At 40.2% G+C, this 23,566-nt stretch overlaps 1 protein-coding gene across 1 annotated transcript in view; it reads left to right on the top strand.

The window, feature by feature from the left end:
• Positions 1-23,566, top strand: part of zanl (zonadhesin, like) — a 115,549-nt gene that overhangs the window by 69,816 nt on the left and 22,167 nt on the right. The window contains 22 exon segments of the mRNA XM_038730452.1: positions 57-233; positions 778-986; positions 1,082-1,226; positions 2,266-2,459; positions 2,576-2,717; positions 4,497-4,741; positions 4,964-5,112; positions 5,343-5,471; positions 5,936-6,074; positions 6,671-6,812; positions 7,503-7,699; positions 8,311-8,449; positions 10,675-10,791; positions 12,846-12,970; positions 13,720-13,865; positions 16,079-16,222; positions 18,242-18,349; positions 19,088-19,257; positions 19,919-20,012; positions 20,014-20,119; positions 21,925-22,069; positions 23,210-23,457. Coding sequence (XP_038586380.1) covers positions 57-233; positions 778-986; positions 1,082-1,226; positions 2,266-2,459; positions 2,576-2,717; positions 4,497-4,741; positions 4,964-5,112; positions 5,343-5,471; positions 5,936-6,074; positions 6,671-6,812; positions 7,503-7,699; positions 8,311-8,449; positions 10,675-10,791; positions 12,846-12,970; positions 13,720-13,865; positions 16,079-16,222; positions 18,242-18,349; positions 19,088-19,257; positions 19,919-20,012; positions 20,014-20,119; positions 21,925-22,069; positions 23,210-23,457 — 3,410 coding nt within the window.

Below are 23,566 nucleotides of genomic sequence, written 5' to 3'. Positions count from 1 at the left end.
GAGTTTGTCTGGAATTCACCTCCATCACATCTCTCTGTCTTTGACCTTGACTACAGGTATCTTTAAGCCCTGTCACTCTGTCGTGCCCCCTGAGCCATACTTTGGAAGCTGTGTGTACGACATGTGTGCCACTGGAGGTCAGATTGTGGCTTTGTGCCAGGCCATAGAAAGCTATGCTGACATGTGTGCTGCTGCAGGAGTCCCCATCGCATGGAGGAACAATACCTTCTGTCGTAAGTCTCTCTGTGTGCGTGCGGGTGTAGATAAAAAAGAGGATCTTTAGCATGTCATGTCATAACTACCAAGTTTATTAATGAAGCCATAATTTAGAGTATTTGATTGTTTTCTTGAAAAACCAGAACTATCACCAAGGATAGATCAATTTTATTTATATAGCGCCAAATCACAACAACAGTTATCTCATAGCGCTCATAAAAGAGCAGGTCTAGTCCGTACTCTGTGATATTATTTAGAGAAACCCAACAATTCCCACCAAGAGCAAGCACTAGGTGGAGCAAGCACTTCCTTTTAAGAGGCAGAAAGCTCAAGAGTTGGCAGCCATTTGCTTGAACTGTTGGGGGTGTGGGTTAGAGAATCAGAATCAGAAGGAGCTTTATTGCCAAGTAGTGTTTTACACATATGAGAAATTTGCTGTGCTACACGTAGACAAACATACAGTCAACATAAATAAATGTAGAAATATATAAAGCTGTAATGTTGTGTATTTTACAAAAAATGCTGCACACTACCCTTTTCCAAATGTCCTCTTCTCTCCAGCTCTGAAGTGCCCTACAGGCAGTCATTACAACTCATGCAGCACTGCCTGCCCCCAGCCCAGCTGTCAGGACCCTACGGGCCCCGGTGGCTCTTGCAACCAGCCCTGTGTAGAGGGATGCTTCTGTAACCCCGGCCTCGTCCTCAGCGGAGACAAATGTGTCCCACTCAGCGAGTGTGGATGTACTGATGGAGATGGAAAGTACAGGCCGGTAAGTGTGCTCAGTGGATCTCTGAAGGGGGATATTTTCCTGGCACTTTTGCAAGAAATAATGTTTGAACATGCATTGAACGTTTCTGTGTGTAGGTAGGAGACGCTTGGTTCACAGAGATGGATTGCTCAGAGCGCTGCAAGTGTAACGGTAACCATAACATCACCTGTGAGCCCTGGCAGTGCAGCCCAGCGCAGGAGTGTAAAGTTGTTGGAGGAGTACTGGACTGCCACTCCAAAGGTAAACTTAACAACTGGACTGGATGACTAATAGACCTGAATCTGTGTCAACAGTTAGAGAATAATTCTGATCCAATCATTTTATTATTTATTTTTTCATCTTTAAATATATCAAGACTGTTTGTTGTCATTTCAGTCTAACAAATATTTAATTTTATTACATTTTATTTAATTGGTTTTAACCTCATTTAGCCTCATTATTTTTACTGAATAATTTTTATCAATAGCTTGCTGGTCTATATACACACATTATTCACATATATATGTATATATATATATATATATATACACACATTATACACATATATATATATATATACACACACATGTATATATATATATATATATATAGCCCACCTCACCCATCATACATCTTCACATCTGATTACATTATCCTTAACATTAATCAAACCACAGTGATTGATCGCAATATTAGTTCACCTTTATTACATTACCTTTGGCCCGCGGCCAGATTGCTTTCATAGCAGAACTTTTTTTTTTTTATTGATAACGGCTTGTGCTAAAATAGATCTCAGTCATGACAGCAACAGTTACTCACATAACCACTTCCTCTTAAGTGATTGTGCCTCTAAAATAAAAGCGCAAGAACGTATTTTGCAGCAATGCTTCATGTCGAGTTTTATTAAGAGCTTCAAATTCAAAAGAGTCTCTGGCCAGCTTGACACACCTCTGAAAAAGCAGTCAGTAAACGTGTGATTTGATTCCTCTGAATTTTCTTAGGGAAATGCAAATAAGTGTCCATAGGTTTACGAATGCGGATCAAACAGTGGAACGCACACACACTGCAGCACATGCTTTATGTGAGCATGTGCAAAAGAAAAAAATTTCCGCAATAAGATGGAATCGATCTCTCAACCTACACCAACTGAGCTAAACGAGCACATAATTTCATTTAGTTTGTTCTGTTCTGTTTGGGAAAATTTGGCCGGATGCCAGACTTATTTACCGACCCCTGTAATAGAATATGCACTATGTTCTCCATTTTTCATCAACCAATTAATTTTCTTTCTGTTGTACAGAACCATGTCCTCCTGATGCAGAGTATATAGATTGTGGTCCAGCCTGTATCCCCACTTGTATGGAGCCCTCCACCAACTGTTCTGGATCCTGTATCAGTGGCTGCTTTTGTAAACCAGGGTTTGTCTTCAAGGGACGACGCTGTATGCCACTTGAGAAATGTGGCTGTCTGGATGGCCAGAATAACTATTATGAGGTCAGATATCCTAGTTCATATACCCATGTGCATACATTCCTGCGTAGAAAATGTGTAGATCTAGTGACATACAATACAACTTGCCAGTATTGATCCTTTCTTAAATTTTGTTTCAGCCTGGCGAGATTGTATTTGGTGATGGCTGCTCAAAGCTGTGCCGCTGTGTAGGGAACTACACTTTGGAATGTATTGATAACTCCTGTGACCCCACTGAAGAGTGCCGCGAGGTTAATGGTGTTGCAGGCTGCTATCCTAAAGGTAATATTGTTTGGTACAAGGTACAAGGTTGTTTATTAGTCATTATACAGCACAAGGCTGATTAACGAAACGAAATTTGTAGTTCCTTCGTGCTACACACACAACATATAATTAAGTGTAGGCCTATATTAACATATGGTAACATTTACAATAAAATAAAACAATACAGTTATTTATATACATATATACATACACGTATACACCCCGACAGGGCTGGACTGGGACAAAAAATTGGCCTTGGCATTTTTGGCCGAGGCGGACCACCAAAATCCATCCGACACCCCTCACCAATAGCCTACACCATCGATCCATTTAGGGGGTCAGATAAGGGGTGTGATGAAATACTGAGATGTAACATTTGCACAAGATTGGTGTGCATGATTACAAGACAAAAATATATTGTAATAGACCTACAATTTTGAAACAATATTTATAGATGAAATATTTGAAAGTGGGGTCAGATGGTCTTCCCCCATAAGATTTTGAGCATTAAACACTTAATTTCCTGCATTCTGGAGACATTTTCTGTTCCATTTTATGGTGGAAAAGTCTTTATTTTTATAAAGGGAATCACAAAATTCACGTGGCAGGTGACAATTCACAATATAAAAATATAATAAAATAGAATGCAGTAATCAGTAGCTTATTATTATTTTTGGCTTAAGTTACTTTTTAGGACAATGCAGATGTTTCTTTTATATTTACATTGCATTGCAGGTTTATAATGGTGCAAATAAACCTTTCTCATAGCATTTTTATTTGTTAATCAACATTTCTTGCTGCAAGCTATTTTCAGAATATTTTTAACAAATGCTTTCAAAAAGTGGTAGCTACATGTCCCCAGCGTCCCTTGTGTTAATGACCCTCCGTCCCTGCTCCCTCCCTACAGGTTGAGCTACTCCATGCTAACCGCTTCACCTCCACTCTCTTGCTGCTTTCTCACTCAGCCCTGTCACTTTGTCACTCGTTAACACACTTCATCTTCACAATAAACCATCTGACACTTGGGAAACAGAGTCCATCTTGACTGCGTTTGTGCACCAAGCATCATCGATATAAAACACAGAGTCCACCTCCTCTAATTTTGCCAGAGTCTTGTGCTGACAGCTCAGAACATGGACCACCTGCCGAGTGCTTGGACCGGGATGTTGAAGGGGCAGGTCTCTGTAATGATGTGGGCAATTCCGTTGTTTGGTCAACATGAGTCCCATTTTGTCCAGAATGGATTTTTAGGAGCAAAATTAAGTCCAAGCTGGGCCAGCATGGCTCCTCTCCTGGCTCTCTTTCCTCTCCTCTGAGCGATCACCGCACCCGCCGTGACACCTGGTCCCATAGTTTGGGCTGGCTGCATCTTGGTCTGCTGCTCTTTAATGAAATAACCCCGTCTTAATTTTACAATGTATTTATGTCAGAGGTAACGCATGTTATGGCAATAAATGGTACGTTGTCAAGTAATTGGTACTAGCAACTCAAAACGATCTAGCTTGAACAATATGTTATCCAGCTACATCTGAAGTGTTTAGAACTGCTCCTAACAGCCACACTCAAAAGTCTGTCTTCATAGAGAGTGGCGAGACTGGACAGTTGTTGTAATGGGGGTAACGGTGCGTACAGTGGGCATGTTTCTCCCCCTTGGTCCACACCAAATGACAACAAAAACTACAAGTATGAAAGCACCCTAAAAAGTGTTGGTGTAAAAGCAATATTGTTCAGACTAGTGAAACATATTTGTAACAAAATACCTGCTAACTGACAGTTTATCATTTGCTATTCTCTTAGGTACATCCACATGCATAGTGTCTAGTGATCCCCACTACACCACCTTTGACAAACGCCAGTACAACTTTATGGGCAACTGCAGCTATTTGATGTCTAAACCGTGCAATGAAACATCTCTGCCATACTTTGAGGTCCACGCTGACAATGAAAACCGCTACAACAATCCCTCCATCTCCTATGTGAAGGCTGTACATGTATATGTCCACATGGTGAAGATCTCCATCCTCAAAGGTGGCACTGTACAAGTAAGACATTGGTGGCAGGATGACAACAATCATACTATTGTCATATCTATGACATATCTACAAGCTGTTGTTCAGAAATCACTTGTATTCTCTGCAGAAAATGCACCTTTGGAGTTGGTGAAGCCATTCTAACTTTGAAGTGTAAGATTCTATACACAGAGTGACTGTTTCTGTTTCCTCAGTAATCACTCATTATGTTATTTACATTTTTTCCCCATTCAGGTTAATGGGACCAACGTAAACCTTCCAGTGACTCCGGCCCCTGGTGTCTCTGTGTTCAAGTCAGGAAAGCACCACACTGTGTCCATGAACTTTGGTGTGACTGTGCGCTATGATGGAAACCACTTTATGGACATCAAAATGATCAAAGAGTGAGACAGAATTCTATTTTTAATGTATACGTTTTAGAATGATGTTGAAAATAATAATATTTTACTTTAATGAAGCAAAACTCACAGAATCAGTGAAAAACACCTGGTTAGAATGAAAACAAGTCACAAACTCTTGGAAATGGTTGAGAAGTGGCGAGATGTATCTCGAATTGAATTGTTGCTCTCAATTCCACAAATCACTGACTTGCAGATTTTCTTGTAATCTGCAGCTATCAGAAGAAGCTTTGTGGACTGTGTGGAGATTACAATAAAGATGCCAAAGATGATTTCCGTAAACCAGATGGATTGTTAACCAACAATGCCAATGACTTTGGAAACAGCTGGAACACTGATCCAGAGTGAGTATCACACACGTCTACAGACACCCACATACTCACTTTCAGAACGTTATCTGACCACCAACCTCCCTATCTCTGTAGATATCAAATAAATGTAAAGGGTTACTTCACCCAAATCACATGAAAAGATGTTTTTGCAGTTAAAAATACCCCAGAAAGTAGCTGAAATTACCTCTGTGAAATTGTGAATAGAAGCAGGATGAAATAACATTTCACAATAATGAGCTTTTGGAAGAATCTGTATGAATGTAAGAATGTATGTTTTGGAATATTTATCAATGTGTGATGTCTTTTGTTATGATTATTAATGTCATAATGTATTTTAGATTTTTGTAATATTGTGTACTTTAGGTATCCATATTTACATACAAATAGGTATAGATCAATTTTCCTTTATTGTAATTAAAAGGGATGAAAACAAACCAACACACAGAGCTTCTCTAACTGACTGTCTGCGTTGACAGGTGTAATAAGAAACCCAACACCACCATCCCTGAGTGTAATGAAGAAAAGCAGGAACTGTATGAGAGCTCTGGATACTGCGGCATCCTGCTGGACAAAAAGGGTCCCTTCGCTGTCTGCCACCCAAAAGTCAACCCCAATGTAGGTCAAAACACACACATTCATTCACACACATGCACACGTGTGGTTGATGTGACTTAGTGGTAGAGTGGGTTGCTCACTAATCGTAAGCATGGCAGGTTGAACGTTGGCTCCTTCCCACTCCACCTTGCTGAATCCTGCAGGGAGCAAGGTGGAGTGCAAGGAAGGAGGTCTGTCAGATCAGCAGGGGATATTTTATGGAGAGCTTTGAATGTTACAATATTTTAATCATTTGTGACAAAGGGTAATTCTGACTTTGTCTGCAAGGCAGGAGGCAAAGTACTGACATGTCCCCACTTGCAATGTTAGCCAGAGGCACGGGAGCATCTGCCGTCAGTGGCTGAATGTGACATGTAGTGTACGCTGCTTTGAAGTACATTCCATTACAAATACTCACATATAGAGGACACACAAATATAAAGCAGTTAGGTCTTTTGATGTTGAAAGAATTCTACTCTATTGCAAAAGTCTTTATTGGATTATTGAGTTAATTATGGATTGACAAACAAGCTCCTAATGGCACTCCACGAGAGAGAGATAAGGTAAAGAGAAAGAATAAAGCATTGTAGCTCAACAAACTATGTGTGTGTTTTCAGAATTACTTCAGGGACTGTGTCTTTGACCTGTGTGAGTTGGGTGGAGCCAAGCCCATTCTGTGTGAAGCCATCGAAGCCTACGTCAATGAATGCCAGGACCGTGGGGTCAACATTGGACCTTGGAGGAATGAAACCTTCTGCCGTGAGTGTTGGGTGGAGAAATGATAAGTGGATGAAGGAATATAGGGAGGGTTAATGGAAGCAACTAGGGAGCTGCTTCCCAAGGGTCAGTAAGGTTTCTTAATTGATCAAGCATCTCAGAGTAGGAAATCTCCCAACTGACCAAAAATTCGCACATATGAAGAATTTGCTTTGCTGATAAGGTGCTACACCCAGACAAATGTACAGGTGACATAAATAAATGGATGGAATAAACAAATGTAAGTTATATAAGAATAATAATAAAATAATAGATAGATATAATAACTATTACATGTGCATTACTCCGGTGTGTGTTGTGCAGATGTATTGCAACGGAAGAGAAAGTTGTGTAAATATATAAATTGACAATACAAAAATATAGAACAACGATTAACAACACATTTGTGCAATGAGCCAGGTTTGAGCATTATATGAAATGAATTAAAAGTTAGACGTGCAGAGACATTTGCATTATTCAGCCAGCATTGTTCAGCCAGAGTCCATGCAAGGAGAGATGTTTTAGATTCTGTGTACCATTTTTTATATAGTCTGTCTGTCTTTTATGTGGCAGAAGGGAGTTACAAACTCAATTTCACTCTATAACCTGTTATATTGTGACAAAATAAATCTACCTACCTACCTACTCTATGTCTACAACATCACTAACCTCAGCCTTCCATCCTCTCCTTAGCGCTGAGCTGCCCCCCCAACAGCCACTACGAGCCTTGTGCAGACCCCTGTCAAGAGACATGTTCTGGGAAACCTCCCTCCTGCGGTGGGCCCTGCTCGGAGGCCTGTGTGTGTAATCCTGGCTACATCCTGAGTGCCGGCAAGTGCGTCAAGAAGAGTTTGTGTGGTTGCAAACACACCAACGGCCAGTACTATGAGGTACAGTCAAGATGGTCTGATAAGCCACCAGGGGATAACGTGTCTGCTTGTGTGCTTGTATTTCTATCTTTGCTAGGACCGTTTTTAGTTTTAAGCCATCAAAGAGAGAACATTTTGGCATGATGAGACATTTTGTGCCGTCTTCATTACTACTGTTAATAGAGAAGGCACTGAGCTCACACCAGCTCTTGAGTATGTTTGAGATATGTTGACTGCTTAGCTGAGTCTCCCATCTGCATAAGACCAGCAGCAACCACCATGTCATCAGCATATTTATACAATTGATATTGAACATTCACTGAGAGATGCTGAAAGATGATTGACTGTCACCCTTTCCCTACATTTACATAAAATGCTTGTCAATGTGACTGGTCTGAAATCATTGAGCTCTGTTGCTCTGTGGCTTCTTAGGAACAGGAAAAATATTGGAGAATTTTGATATTTTGGGAACAGAATTTTCATTTAATAAAAGCTGGAATAATTTTGTGACTACTGTTTTGAGCTGAAACCTACACAATTTGATCATTCAATTCATATTTATAACTCAAGACAACCTTTGATTTAAGCCTTCCCCTGCTAACACAGTTTTTGTGTGTGTGTGTGTGTGTCAGCCTGGACAGGAGTTTTATGTTGAGGACTGTAAGCTGAAGTGTAGGTGTGATGTTCCCTTCGTCACCTGTGTGGCCTCTGAATGTGACCCAATGCACGAGTGTAAACTCCAGGATGGAATACTGGGCTGCCATCCCACCAGTAAGTTTACACCCACAGCAATACTTGCCAAGCAGTAAATAAACTGAATATAAATTAAACTGCAGCTAGCGTAGCATACAGAGTGACATGCTATTGCTACAGCTTATCAGAAAATGTATTGTCCAGATCCAAAATGCATTTCACTCATGAATTTAATATAAAGCACAAACATATTGTGGTAGATGTTGATCACTGTTAGTGAGTAAGTGGGGCTTTATATTAGACACCAAAACGTATTTTACCTTTTGTCTACATGGACGATTCAAAATTTCAAACCACCAAAATCCCAACAAGGGAGCAGTGGGAATGTGTTTTCTCAAAAAGAGCCTCTGCTTCGTCCTTTGCCAAAGTCCAGATCCCACGTACAGGCTGTGCCAACAGCTTCTTTAACTCAATACAAACTCCCATTGAGGTTTCTTTGATAGGTCTTCATGAAAAACTGAAATTTATTCCAAGCGTTTCTAAGATAAATGAGTATCTGCCACAGGACCTTAGTATTTTGTTAACTTAAACAATGAGTCGAGGCCTTCCTCTCCTGCAGCGGCCACTCAGCTGACCTTAATCAGTCAGTGATGTTCAACCTATAAAGATCTTGGGCTTATTGGGAAACCACTAAAACCAGAAATAAAAGAGGTTTTAAAAGAGGTTTATGCACTTCTGGAAGAGAACCTGGATGTTCTGGTCTCCCATCAGCTCTTGGTAAGGCTGAAATATGATACTCTGTTGCACTGGAGAGTCAGTTTTTTGTATTACCACCCAATACATCTCCTTAATGCAAGTGAAGCAATGTTAACAAAATAAGTATTCTGTTTCTTTGTGAAATGATGAGGTGCTCAATTTTCACTCCAGTAATTGGTTATTGATTAAAACCCATGTAGCTTTCCCAGGAAGCTTGTGGAAATCAGGACAACTCAGAAGTGGTTCTGCTTTCAATAACAGTAAAACATATTTGCATGGTCATACTCTGCTTGACAAAGTCTCTTTATCTCCCTAAAATACCTTTGAATTTCCTGAGACAATTTTTCATTCACAGTGTGTGAAATGTTGCATTATTTCAGTAATCTAACTAATAGAACTGAGTTTATGGAAGTAACATAAAGCTCTGTCAACTTTAAAATATCTAAAGAGAAAATCTGTCAGATGTATCTGTCATATAATGCCCATGTAAGTCAAAAGCAGAAGATAGCTGAACTGTCCTTGTTTCAGAGTTTAGGAAAACAGTCTGCTCGCAGCATAGTGTGAACATTGAGCCGAGGCCTTTAGCAAGGCAGTAATTGTATCAAGGTCAAACGGCCAGTGCCGTAGATTCCCTGGAGTGTGGCTGTAATGCCCCACTCTAAAATGAACTGCCCACACAGCTAACATCAGTTTGGCTAGACGTGTTTTGAACTGCCCGTGTGCCCTTAAAAGAAAGTTGCAGATTTCCTCACTTACACTAAATGTGACACAGCAAATAAACTCTCATTTCCGAGTGTCTCTGTCATCACGCTGGATATATGGGTTAACATTAACAGTAAACATTAGCAGCTAACCCGCTACCTGAAATTAGCTAACAATTAACAACAGCACAAACAGCTAAACATGTGCAGTGTAAATATTAATTCACTTGTTTTAAAGTTTACCAGGATATTGCTGCATAATGTTAGCCAACTATATACAAGAATAGAGTTTATTACTTGTTGTGAGATCTGTCAGGTTGCTACTTTTTTATTGTGATGCCACCAAAGGAACACACATATGGTATTTCTTCCCTTATAATGCTAAAGTTACACTGTGAACAACAAATCTGTGTTGAAATCATAGAAATAAACAAACTAAACATCGCTGTCAAAAAATCTTGACATCTGTGCATATATCTCTTCAGGACCAAAAGGACAGCAGCAAACTGGCTAGTTATTTGCTGGAAGACTCCTCAAACTGTCACATGACATAAATTAACAGTGTTATGAGTTGATTTAATTCAGTGTGTTTCTGATCCACCAACCAGCTTGTGAGAAATAGTGAGAAATCTTAATTTCTGAAACGATTTGCCTCTTCTCCCATTGCAATAGCACACCTAACCAATGGAGGCTGGTAGCAAACTGAGTCATTTTTGTGACTGCTCCTATGATTTCAGACTCAAATGCTAATAGTGTTGAAACTTTTCCAGGCCTGTAACTGTTAGCTCAGCTGTGTTGTAGTCTAATGTTCTTGTGGTAGTCACACTGCTTGTCCTTCTCTCTCAGGCTCTCAGGACTGTGTGGTGTCTGGAGATCCGCACTACAACACATTTGACAAGAAATTCTACAGCTTCATGGGAACATGTACCTACACACTTGCCAGAAACTGCAAGAACAGCACAGGTAGGAACAGGTTTAGACACTGAGAATTGTCTTTCATTTTCATTGCACCTGAACAGATTTTCAACCATTTAAAACTTTTGAACACTGTTTTCACTGCTGCTACAAATTCAACCATTCTTCACCAAATTGGCTAAAGGAAAGTGTTTTTCTTATGTTTTTTTTTATGTGAATTGCTGCAAAATGCCCAACCTGCCACAACTCTTAATTACATTGTCCACATTTAGATGACACATGCATATATTTACTTCAAGTGATCACGTAAAACATGATGTCTTTACACCAGGAGGTGGCACTATGAACATATAACCATAGTAGACATTAGTCTAACTCATACAACTTTTTGCACATTTCATCCATGTATAAATCCAGAAACACTATTTTCTGATGAAGGCACATTTGGTGGTTCGTGGTAGAGCCTGACTGATTTCGATATTTGAGGATTTAAAAACTTGATATGCCGATATATCAGCTGATATGCTTTTCAAAAACACATAATATAAACAAAGATTTGATTTATGAGACCTCATTAAGATAATAAAATGTTGAGCAAAAGTACAACAAAATATTTTAAAGTTTTGAAAATAAGAGTCAAAACTACAAAAAAGATTTAACTACTAGTATTACTACTACTGAGTATTAAAAAAATTGTGTATGTAGCTTATTGTGCGGGACTGCCAAACAGAAACTATAAATAAAAAATATGAATGTACTACTACTAGTACTAACAATAATAATACCATACAGTACTCAAGTCATTACAATTATTAAATTACATTTTATGATAAACAGTAGGGTTGGGCCGATATACGATGCCATCGGCCATCACAACGTTGAGCAGGCATCGTGATTGTAAACCCCACCACCCCCCTGCCAAAGAATCTGGATGTTTCACATTATACCACCACGTGAAAGCAGGTTTTAAACACAACAAACATATAAACTTTAAATATGCTTCGCTCATTCCTCAGATTTTTCTCCCCCCCCCACACTCAGACACACAGACACACAAGAGGCCTAGACGTCAGGTAAACACATCGACTTGCCCCACCTCTCTCTACTGTATGAAGGCGCCTAAAAGACACAGAACTCGTCTTTTTTCTGTATTTCTCCACCCGTGATCCGTTATCACTGCCGCAGGTGAGCCGCTTGTGGGCTTGTTAATGACGCAGCCTATCAAACAACCGAAACCAACATCTGAACTCTGAGTGTTCAATGCTGCTTTAGCTGGTCTGTGCTTGTAAAATATCCACCGCGACTTATAACATCATGTAGACATTGTCCTATGGAAATTTTGTAGACATGGCCCAACCCTAAAACACAGCTCTCCTACATATGCGATATATTTTTTTGTCATGCAGTAGTTATTACCTTACACATAATCTGTCACAATGACTATTTTCAATGTAGCACATTCACATTACGTCATCCCTTTTCCAGCACGCTTTTAATTCTGTCCAAAGATACGAGAATCTTTCAACCACCATCTATGATACAGTGACCCAGAGGAAACGCTGTTCTTGAATGCATCTAATACTACATGACTGTTTACAAGGACCTGCGACTGTGAGATTTCACACTAACGTTGCACATTTGAAAGGGGAGCTAGATCCCTTTGTTTGGCAGGAAGTCATGTTAGATACTTGTTCAGCTCACGTTTATTTACATGTCCCTCTAGTTTCATTTCCGACGCACTGACTGTAACTACAGACAAGCGGGTCGCAGATATACTGTATTTAGAATCCATTAAACACCATAGTTTAACCGCTGACTAATGTTAGCGCTCTTCCACTGAACATGCCATTAGCTTTGTGCAAATCTAATTTAGCAAAAAAATATTTCAGAAATAAATCAACAATCAAGTCTGTCAACAGCATAGCCTCCACCGCTGACCTACTGAAACATTAACCCGCTACAGTAGAACAACCTGTCATAGCCCAAGCCATGCTGGACTGGAGGCTGAAACAATAAAATCTGATAAGATAATATCAGCCAACATATTTTTATTTATTTATATCATATCTTTGGTTATTTATGGTGTTCTGCTCCGTGTGCAGGTCCCTGGTTCTCAGTGGAGGGGAAGAATGAAGAAAGAGGAGTGTCAGGTGTGTCCTACCTGAGGAAACTCTACGTCACAGTGAATGGAATCACTGTGATTCTGATGAAGGCCAGGAAGACACTGGTCAGTATGGACAACATTAGACATAGATAGTAAATCATAAATCATATTTTCATTGTCATCGCAATATCAACATGCATAATTAACACATCGCAAAAGAAAGACAATGAATAAGAAAAATCTTTTTATTTACATACATACTGGGTGTATTTATTTATAATCTGCTCTATCTTTTCCAACTTTTTGAACACATATATGGTAATATATGTAGCAGGGCGCACATTGCTAGTACACAACAAAATTGGAGGAGGAGGAGGACAGGAGGAAGGACTGATATGGACCAGAGTTTTAAATTCTTTCTAAACATCACTCAGTATTTTGATGTCAGGAAAATTATTTATTTTAGACATTTTAGATTTATTGCCACTGAGACATTATTGAGTTTATGTAATGACCTAGCATTTTTAAACTTTACTGTTGCTGCTCTAGAAACATTTAGTTATATGTATATTTTTTAATTTATTATATATATATATTCTTATTATTCTTATTATGCTTATTATTATTATTATTATTGTAATCCTGTTGACAACCAGGCAGCCAGTATATACACTTCAATATTTCTTTATTTGTCACAAGTCATTTCATCATTGCAATATAGAACAATGTTTTTGCACAGATTTTCCTCATATTGTGGCCTAAATTGCATCCAGCTGCAACATCCTCACCGCACTTTTATGAGTGTAAAACAACTGTAACTGTACCTGTAGCTTCTGTTTAACTTTGTTTTTGTGTTTCCTTCTCTCCGGCAGGTGAACGGACTGCGGGTGGCCCTCCCTCACTCCCCCTCTCCTCTCATCTCTCTCAGTCTGGCCGGTCAGTATATTACCCTGCAGACGCCCTTTGGCCTCCAGGTGCGCTGGGATGGAAACCATTATGCCCGAATCTCAGTTCCCAGGTTGGTATAGAGGTTCCTTCCTCTCCAGGTATTTTGATAATTTAAAAATGGCTGCTGTTTGAATAAAATGAACAATGTTTTGATATAAGATTTCCTTGGCTGCTTGCATAGATGTGATTTTTCTTTTTCTTTGGAAAATTGTAAGTAAATGTTTCTATCATTTTCTATCTTTTCACTGATAATTCGGCTTTGATTAATTCAAGTTTTGGAGAAAGTATAAGGCAACATAGAAGAAAGAGATATAAGAGAACACTGTAATAGCTAATAACACTGATGCAGGAGCGTAGGCCATCTACTAACCTGCTGCCATCTCCTCCAACATCGGCTGATTATTGCCGCTTTCAGTGGGTGAAAACTTCTCCATTGTTCCATCACTCCTACTACAAGGTATACTCTTGCGGCAGCCATCTAGCTGTCCCCGTCCGGTTTGGCCTCAAGCCTAGGACTGATACATCTGCAGTTGGTAGCTAGCTGTCAGCTGCCTCCAGCTAGTCCTCCGTGCCTCACGCACCCCACTGCCATGATATGGACCATCTCACTGTGCAGTCTTCTCTTTGTTTGGCTAACGGCTAGCTCCAGGCTAACACTTTCGGCGACCAGCATAAAGCTCAAGTACTCTATCCCGCAGCTGCTAAATCTCAACAACCACACCATTCCAACGTGCATTGCAGTCATCATAGATCTTCGACATATGCGCCTACGTCGTTACATCCCATAGAGGTTCCCGTCAAAAGTTTGTTTACCATAAATTGCTTGGTCACTCTGCTTCAACCATTCCATCAATCTAGACAACTGTTGCACGTGTGCCGCGTCAAGAAGTGACGCTCTCGGTGCTAGTAACACGGGAAACACAGTGAGATCTCTGCACACCAAGCAGGCCAGAAAACATGGAGTGGATTCCAGTGTACTACGGCCTCTACAAAGAATAACCCCAGCATCATTGCTCAAAATAGAACTGCTTAATACACAGTCCCTCACAAATTAAGCATCCTTCATACAAGACCACATAATGGAAGTGGGATTAGACTTTTTGTGCCTAAGAGAAACATGGTACCAGCCAGGGGTTTAGTCAGTGTTTAATGAAGTCTGTCCCCCCAGGTTACAGCTATCTGGAAAAAGCCAGTATTGGGGCCTAGCTGTAATACAGAGACAGAACTTGGAGCTATCCCCCCCTCCCTCTGCCTACACTGTCCTCATCTGAATGCCTTGCATTAAAATGTAAACACTCAGCCCCCCGGTACACAAACTATGCGAACTATGGAAGAAGAAAACAGCTGGGTGTGTCCTTGAGTGGCACCTCAAGGCCTCAGGACTCACTGTTCATAGGCAAGCCTACAGAGAGCATCAGAAGTCCTATGCAAGGTCCTTGAGAGATGCACAGTCACGGTTCTACTCCACACATCATCAACAATAGCCCTTACAACTCCAAGCAACTTTTCTCCACTATAAATTACATCCTCAAACCTCAAACTCACTGTCATTCAGAAGCCAAGAGGAGAGGTGCAACAACTTCTTCACTTTTTTCTGGAAAACCGTAGACACCATCCTCTCCCTCATATCCAGCTTCTCCACCCTCCCTGTCCCAACTTCCAACCCGCAGCCTTGGATTTCCCAGGCTGCTGTTTTTCTGACATCTCACAGCAAGAGGTTGAGGACATCATCAAAAAGATGAAAACCTCCACCTGTGCCCTGGACCCCTTCCCCATAGCCCTTGTAAAATCCAACATCCATGCCTTAAGTCCACTGATCACTAAGGTCATTAACCACTGCCTCCAGGCTGACTTTGTTCTGTCGATCGCTAAATCCCTGGCACACTACGTCACCTGTGGTGTCCCTCAAGGCTTAATGCTCGGCCCCACCCTGCTTATTCTCTACATGCTCTCCCTTGGTGTAGTCAACTATCGTGGACTTCACTTCAGTTCATGCCCCCCAGAGTGTACACTCAACTATAGAGGTATATATATGTAAGAAATCAGCTGGGCATCTATGCAAGTTGTAGTTCAAAGGTCATAGTGATATTTTTGATAACTCTACCCAGCATTCCTAATACTTTGGTTATGTATCTTCCTTTGATGATGCCCTGATTAATGATATCAGATGAAGACATTTCTGCATTCTGTCACTTTGCCAAACAGTGTTTGACCATTTAAATCTTCTTAAGACGTTCCTCTTCATCTCTTAATCCCGTACTCTCTTCGTCTTTGTCCCTCCAGCTCCTACTACAACCAGACGTGTGGTCTCTGTGGTGACTATGACGGGAACCCAGACAATGACTTCACCAAACCAGATGGCACTCTGGTAGGAAATGTCAATAACTTCGGGAACAGCTGGCAGACAGAAGAGGATGAGGATGACACGTGAGTTTACACGCATTCACCTTTCTGCTGTGTTATGAGAATTTATGGATTCCCTTCAAACTCTCTTGAAGGCTCATGTATGGACTCTATAAAGGCTGCCTGTATTCAGTTACTAATAGTTTAGGAAAGTTGTCTGTGGCTCATCAGGTAGAGCAGCTTGCCTGTTAATCGGCGCTTGCATGTCGAAGTGTCCTTGGGCAAGATACTGAACCCTGAATTGCCAACGTTTGCTGTTCCATCAGTGTGTGTTAGGGAATGTGATGTAGTGTAAAAGCACTTTGACTGGTCGGAGGACTAGAAAGGTCGTTGGAGTCACCCGAGGCCAAGTGTGAACGACATCTTCACATGACGCCAGAAGAGAACGTTTGTTTAGTTTCCTGAGAAGTGATGAAAGGACAGCAATATAAGTAGAGCCCGACCTATATGCAATTTTTAAGTCCGATACCGATTTCGATATTTGAGGATTTTAAAATCCGATAGCCGATATATCGGCTGATACTTTTTCCCCCTTATTTTAGGAAACGCATGACATAAACAAAGATTATCCCTAAAGGTTTGTTATGTTAAGACCTCACTAAGACACCATGACATAATGCAGTATAAATAGAAACTTTTTTTGTTATAAATAGTACTTTGAACAAAAGTACAACAAAATATATTAAAATTTTGATAAATAAGAGTAAAATGTATGTAATAAGTGTAATGTAATAATGTAGTATTGAACATTAAAGTAAATAGTGTATTGTGGGGGCCAGCAAAACAAACTATAAAAAATGCCTATATACTACTACTGCTACTTCTACTATTAATAATACCATATATCATATCTCATGTCATTGCTATAATAATAATTATAAACAGGGCTCTCCTATATAGGCCAACAATTATGTATATATTTTTTGGCATGCAGTAGTTATTAGTTTACATATAATCTGTCACAATGACTAATTTTTACTATGTAGCGTGTTCACATCTAGTTTATCCCTTTAACAGCGCTGTTAATTCTAGCCAAAGCTACGAGAAACCATTTCCTAATTGCGCTCTAAAACATGCCGTCTATGGTACAGTGACCCAGAGGATCCATTAACGTTAAACCGCCACTGACCGGTGTTGTGCCAAGGTAAGTGTTCCTGATAGAAAGTGTTCCCCCTGCCACGTGAGCGTACGTGCAAGTGCATTCAACAGTGAAGGGGGACTTACGACTTCACGAAAGTGAATGAAAAATATCCATCGTTTTAGCATTGTTTAATCAACAAGGTTTTTGCAGAGCAAGCTAGCATGCGGATTATAAGAAAGCTTTTAGATGCTAATGTTAACGTTTCGTGTTATTGAACTTCGTATTATTCATTGCCCTCATAAAGCAAACATTTATTTTGCGATAGTCTGACTGTGTTATAACTGAGCACGTAGTTGATCACTTAGTCATCCATGTTACTATTTGGAAGCTAGATCCAGACACTGAGAGAGTGTGAGAGCTACCAGGAGCTACTCACCGTAGCTCTGGTAGAGCTGCAGATCGCCCTCTGGTGGGGAAACTATGCAACACTCATGACCTGAGGGAAGGATCCGACTGTCTGTTTCTTTTTTAATAGTCATATATCGGCTGTTATAAACGCCTGCAAATAGCTTATATCTGCCCATAATATCTGCAAAAGGATGGATCGATCAGGCTCTATTTATAATTGGGGGATAAGTGGTGTCACATTCCTCACTGCGTTGGACAGCATACACTAGGTTGCTCTTCTTGTGTTTGGGTGTGTGGTCTTTAGGGTGGACCAGTATCTGTATTAGCGTGTTCTTGAGTTTAAAAACCACTGGGATGTCTTGTTTGTTGAAAATCCTCCTGAGTTAATGTGATACTCCAAAAAAAATGTCAAATGATTTGTTAATATAATGTCACAGGTTACATAAATACTGTCTAAATTCTTCCTGCAATAATTCTTGAGTATAAATTAGACTGAACAGACTGTTGATTTCAGAAATTGAATGTGACCCTCTTGTTGTGTTTGTATTGATCAGGTGTACCCCAGGCGCCAAGCCTGACCCAGACTGTGACCCCAAACTTGAGGCTGAGGTGGTGAAGCCAGACAAATGCGGCAAAATCAAGGACCCTGCTGGACCCTTCAGGTCAGCTTCATTTTCTAATTATTGGTCCAACTAAGATAAGAAAAAACCTTTGTTTGTCCCACACTGGGGAAATTGCGGTTTCCAGAGAAGAACTGTTCTACTTTTTCTCAGATACAGATTCAGAATCTGAACAAACTTGTTTTACTCTAACAGGAAATATTTTTAAATATTTTACTACTTTCAAATTCTCCTGTAGTTTTCTATTTTCTAATTTGATTTTCATCCCTGCTGAGTCAACACAGACGTAGGCATTAAATGTGCATGTGGAACCAATTCAAATCAATGAATTAGTTCATTTGAATTCATTAATAACCCCTGGACTGAATAGTTCCTAAAACTAGGATTACTCCAAGCGAAAGAGAATATGGAAAAACTACTTAGCAGTAATTGAAAACAAAGTTGGCCGAAGCACTTTACCACATAAGAGACATATAGTTACTGGAGGAGAGACTGTTACACAGAAATCATACACAAGTGTCTCTAAATCACTCCATAACGCAGATGGTAGTATCTTTAAAAAGATACAAAGATTATCTAACTCTAACTAACTATAGCTTGTTCTCACACACACACATACCTGAGTTGCTTAAAGGCTATTTTACTTATAGGATTCCATATTCTTTGTAGTTTCTTAAATCCCATGAAGAGACCATACCAACATTGTGTTTGGTGGTTTGGGTTTGTTTGACCATCTGCATTCTCCTACTCAAACTGAGTGAGTGTTTTTCTCTGTTCCAGGGAGTGTATCAGTGTGGTGAATCCTGCTCCATTCTTCCAGAGCTGTGTGTATGACATGTGTCAGTTCAATGGCCAACAACATGTACTGTGTGACCAGCTCCAGGCTTACACTGATGCCTGCCAAAGTGCCGGAGCCAAAGTTCACCAGTGGAGGACTCCATACTTCTGCCGTAAGTCTTCATTATTTGAATTTGACAAACATTTTTCCAAAGAAGATCATTGTTTCCTCTGCTTCTGGTTTGGGCACAGGACATCCTGACTGCAGAACATCTCGACAGTTATCAGATGTATTGCCATGAAATTTGCTACAGACATTCATGTTCCCAACAATAACTTTGGTGATTCCCAAAGTCGAGTATTTACAGGAAGTATGGAAAAGTTTAATTGGAGTCATTTCCAAGTCAAGTATAGAAAAGAGAAAAATAATATTTGTTTCCAGACTATTGCCCCTGTTCTATTTTTTAGGATTGTCTTTGTTCAGTGCAAACTTGACTGTCTATCCGAAGTGAATGACGCACACCTCCATCCAGTGTTGTCTACATTGGTAACCATAGATACCGTAAATCACTTCCACCCTACGTAGCATACAGCTTAACCAGCACAACACCTCAGCAGATAAGTATATGTTGGCCTTAAGCCAGTAGCTTACTATACCCAGGTGTTACTGGACCAGGAAAAGCTCCAACAACTACCATCCCCCTACCCACAACCTAACATTCTTCTTTTCATCCATGTCCTGCTCCTTCTTTTATTTATCCTTGTCTCTACCCTACCCTCCTTCCTACCACCCCTCCCTAATCCATTCATCCATCCCTCTGTTCCTCTATGCAGCCCTGGCCTGTCCTCCCAACAGCTCCTACTCTCTGTGTGTGAGTTCGTGTCCAGAGACGTGTCTGGGTGTGGTTGGACCGCCCGGCTGTCAGGATGTGTGTGGAGGGTTGTGAGTGTAATCCAGGCTTCATCCTCAGCAACGACAAGTGTGTGGCCCTGAAAGACTGTGGCTGTGTGGACACCAGTGGATCCTATCACCCTGTAAGTGAGAAAGACCTCAAAGTGACTTTAATCACATTCCATTCTTCAATAATAAAAGGCACATAACTTCATGCTCATTTTGCAATGAAGTTTTAAGTTGGGATCTATATTGAAACCTGACTGATTTGCATAACATGATCAGACAAAAATAGTATCAGATGTAAAGGATAATTAAAGCTGAAGCAGCGTTGGGCAGGCCCTCGCATGTGTAGCATGTGCAAAATCTCGCATGTGATTTTGGACACCACGCCATGTGCACGCCATTTCACAACAACTCACCGTTTGTACAACATTTAATCGTCAATGGGATTGGACTAGAAAGTGTAAAGTTGAAGTCGATCAGAGTAATTCCATAGGAGGAGTTCAGAAATGACCATTAAATCCAAAATGGCCGACTTCCTGTTGGGTTTAGGGCATTGCTCCAAGAGGCATTTTGGTACGTATACAGTCTATGGTCTGGACATGAAACATGTGCCACAGAAATTTCATACATGTAGGTGAAATGTGCTGTGGGGGCTGCTTCGTTGACTGTCACTTCATGTTGCCAGCAGGTGGCGCTATGACTATGGGTAGATGTTGGCATGTACGTGTAAAATCTGGTACAGATCTGAGCATGTACAGTCAGGTTACACAGCTTCTTGTGTCAAGGGTGAAGCGTTTAACTTCACCGCCATTCCACCTCCACGTCGTTAACCGAAAACTCACAGATTTTACAACATGGATTAATCAATGTGGGAGTGTCTGAAGAGATTTCTGGTACAGTTTTGAAGTTGACATGGCCTACTTGCTAGGAGTAGTTGATCACAACGTAAAAGGTCATTTTAAATACGTAATATTTTGCCACTTCTGACATGTTTGCAAAGTTTGGTGAGTTTTTGAGCATGTTTACGCTGCCAAAAATGAGCTTACTTTGCAGAGGGAAAAATTCCTTCATTTTCAATAGGGAATGTTTCACGCTCAGGCCCTAATAACAGCCCAGTGAGTGGTTCACTGGTTCGTTCAGGTGAAGGAACATTAAATGATGTTGTCTAAGTGAAGAAGAGAGCTGCCAATCATGGGTTGTTCAGCTTACTTAAAATGACATCATCTGAAGATAATTGCTGCTTAGCAGCACTTTCATACTCCACATCACGCTGCTGTTGTGATAGACTGAGTGAACATTGAAGGTGTGAAACTGGGTTGAGATTTGGTGACTGTAAAGGCCATAGCTTTTCTTGAAATCATTTTCATATTCAGCAAAATATTCAGTGAGTCCTGGTTCACTGAATCATCTGAATTTTATATGTTTCTCCTCTCTTTTATTCAGGTGTTTCCCTTCATTTACAAGTGTTGATACATTCCTGGTGTTCATATTTAAAACAATAATTCAATCACATATTCAAAAATTAAATCCACAATCCACTTTTTATATTCTATTTTTAGCATTTGGTACTTTTATTTGGTAAGGTATATTAAGATTATGTGCTGTGCATCTTAACCGTTTGGCTATGGATGCCTTGATGTAAGCACTTTTTGTGAGAGCATCAGAAATTATGGTTGGAGATACTGAGTAAATACAATAATTTTTAAGATGGATTGAATATTATACAAACGAAGAGCTAGCAGGTGGAAGCTTGTGTCCAAAAATGTCAGTTCACATCAGTTGAGAGACTGAGAGAAGATTTTCAGTCACTGTACACTTGGGCAGCCTCAATGGGCTGTGAATGTATTTGACATTTTCGTGGAGGCTTGATGCATTCATGCACTGACTGTATTGCATACTGTATTCTATACAATGTATCATTTGCATTTTGTGTGTTTGTCAGATGGGTGATGACTGGTACTTGGAGGGTTGTGAGCAGAAATGTGTGTGTCACAGTGGAGGTTTGATCCAGTGTCACAACAGCAGCTGTAAACCAGCCACTGAGAGCTGCCAGCTACAAGATGGAGAATATGAATGTCACCCTCTGGGTACGTTAAACACACACACGTTACATTACTTTTACATTTACTCATTTGCCAGACGCTTTTATCCAAAGCAACTTACATTTGATGAACAACATACAAGGATCAACAAATCATCAATACAGCACGAGATCTACTAGTAGTACATACTAGTAAGAGCAGCAATAAATACTAGTAAGAGCTAACAGCACATATGACATCCATGGGATTACCTCGGGAAAGAAGTAAGAGTTAACAAAAAAGTGCAATCAATACAAGAGAATTGTAAGGGGATAGAAGAAGTAGAGCACAGGAAATGCATGTTAGAGGTTAGGGTTTAGAGGTGTCATCAATCATGACACACAAGTTTCTTATCACCCTGGTTGGAGTGATGGTTGAGGAGTCAGTTTGTAGTTTGATGTTATGGTGATTATGTGATTGTTTGGCTGGAATGACCACGAGGAAGTGAGAGGAAGATAATTGCCACAAAACATTGTAGGAACGCCCCGAGAGGCAAGATTCAAACCACAGGAGCGCTTTGCCTGAGATGCCCATTGCTGAGAGTGCAAATAGCAGGATCCTGTGGTTGACTGTCAAAGGCAATTTCTTAACTTAAGATCAGTGAAGCCTGTAGATGATCCTGTTTAAGTTTTGGGATCAGTTATGATTGAGAAATTAGAAAAGCAAGTCAAGCATATTTTTTTAAATATAATAAATTTAGTTACAAAATAAAATTTAGCTCATGTGGAGTTCCTCAGGGGTCATTTTTAGGCCCATTACTAAGGTAAGGAGCTTTTTATCCCAGGAGAATGCAGAAAAAAACTTTCATGTTTTTATTAACAATTGGCTAGTGGTTGTTCAAAAGACAGCACAATCATATTCTGGGTTATTCAATACTGAATACACAATCAGAATATCAATAACTTTACATGCATGCACATGGTAGAAATTATCCTGTGCCTCTGAGTCTGTAGCAGAAAGTATACAGAAGTGGTGCAGGTTGAAGAGGATTTAAAGATTACTCCAACTTATTTAACTTACCTTGTTGTCCTTAAGAGTTGAACACTTGACATTTTATTCTGCAGCTTCACTCTATCAGTAAAATCAGATACACCAGAAAAGTCCACATAGACGCCACACAGCTAAATTCTTACCTCTTTTGTACAGGAAATGGTATGTGCTCAGTATCTGGTGATCCACATTACATCACCTTTGACAAACACGCCCACCATTACATGGGAGCCTGCTCCTACACCCTGACCAAATCCTGCAACATCTCATCCGGTGTGCCACACTTCACTGTGGACACCCAGAATGAGCAAAGAGGAAGCAATAAGATGGTTTCCTACGTCAGGGCTGTGGTGATCAATGTGAACGGTGTGACTGTCATCCTCGGCAAGGGCCGCACAGTCCAGGTATGTTACCTGACATGTTGGTTCTTTCACAGCAACTGCTACACTAAAGATTTAGTTTTGCTTGAGTAGTAATCTCTACTGTCCCCATCGCTGACTCTATGTACTACCA

This window comes from Micropterus salmoides, unplaced genomic scaffold, assembly GCF_014851395.1.
Source record: "Micropterus salmoides isolate LMB-PRFRI ecotype aquatic unplaced genomic scaffold, ASM1485139v1 Ms_hic_scaffold_2, whole genome shotgun sequence".
NCBI lineage: Eukaryota > Metazoa > Chordata > Actinopteri > Centrarchiformes > Centrarchidae > Micropterus > Micropterus salmoides.
This window is presented reverse-complemented; position numbering and strand designations above follow the sequence as displayed.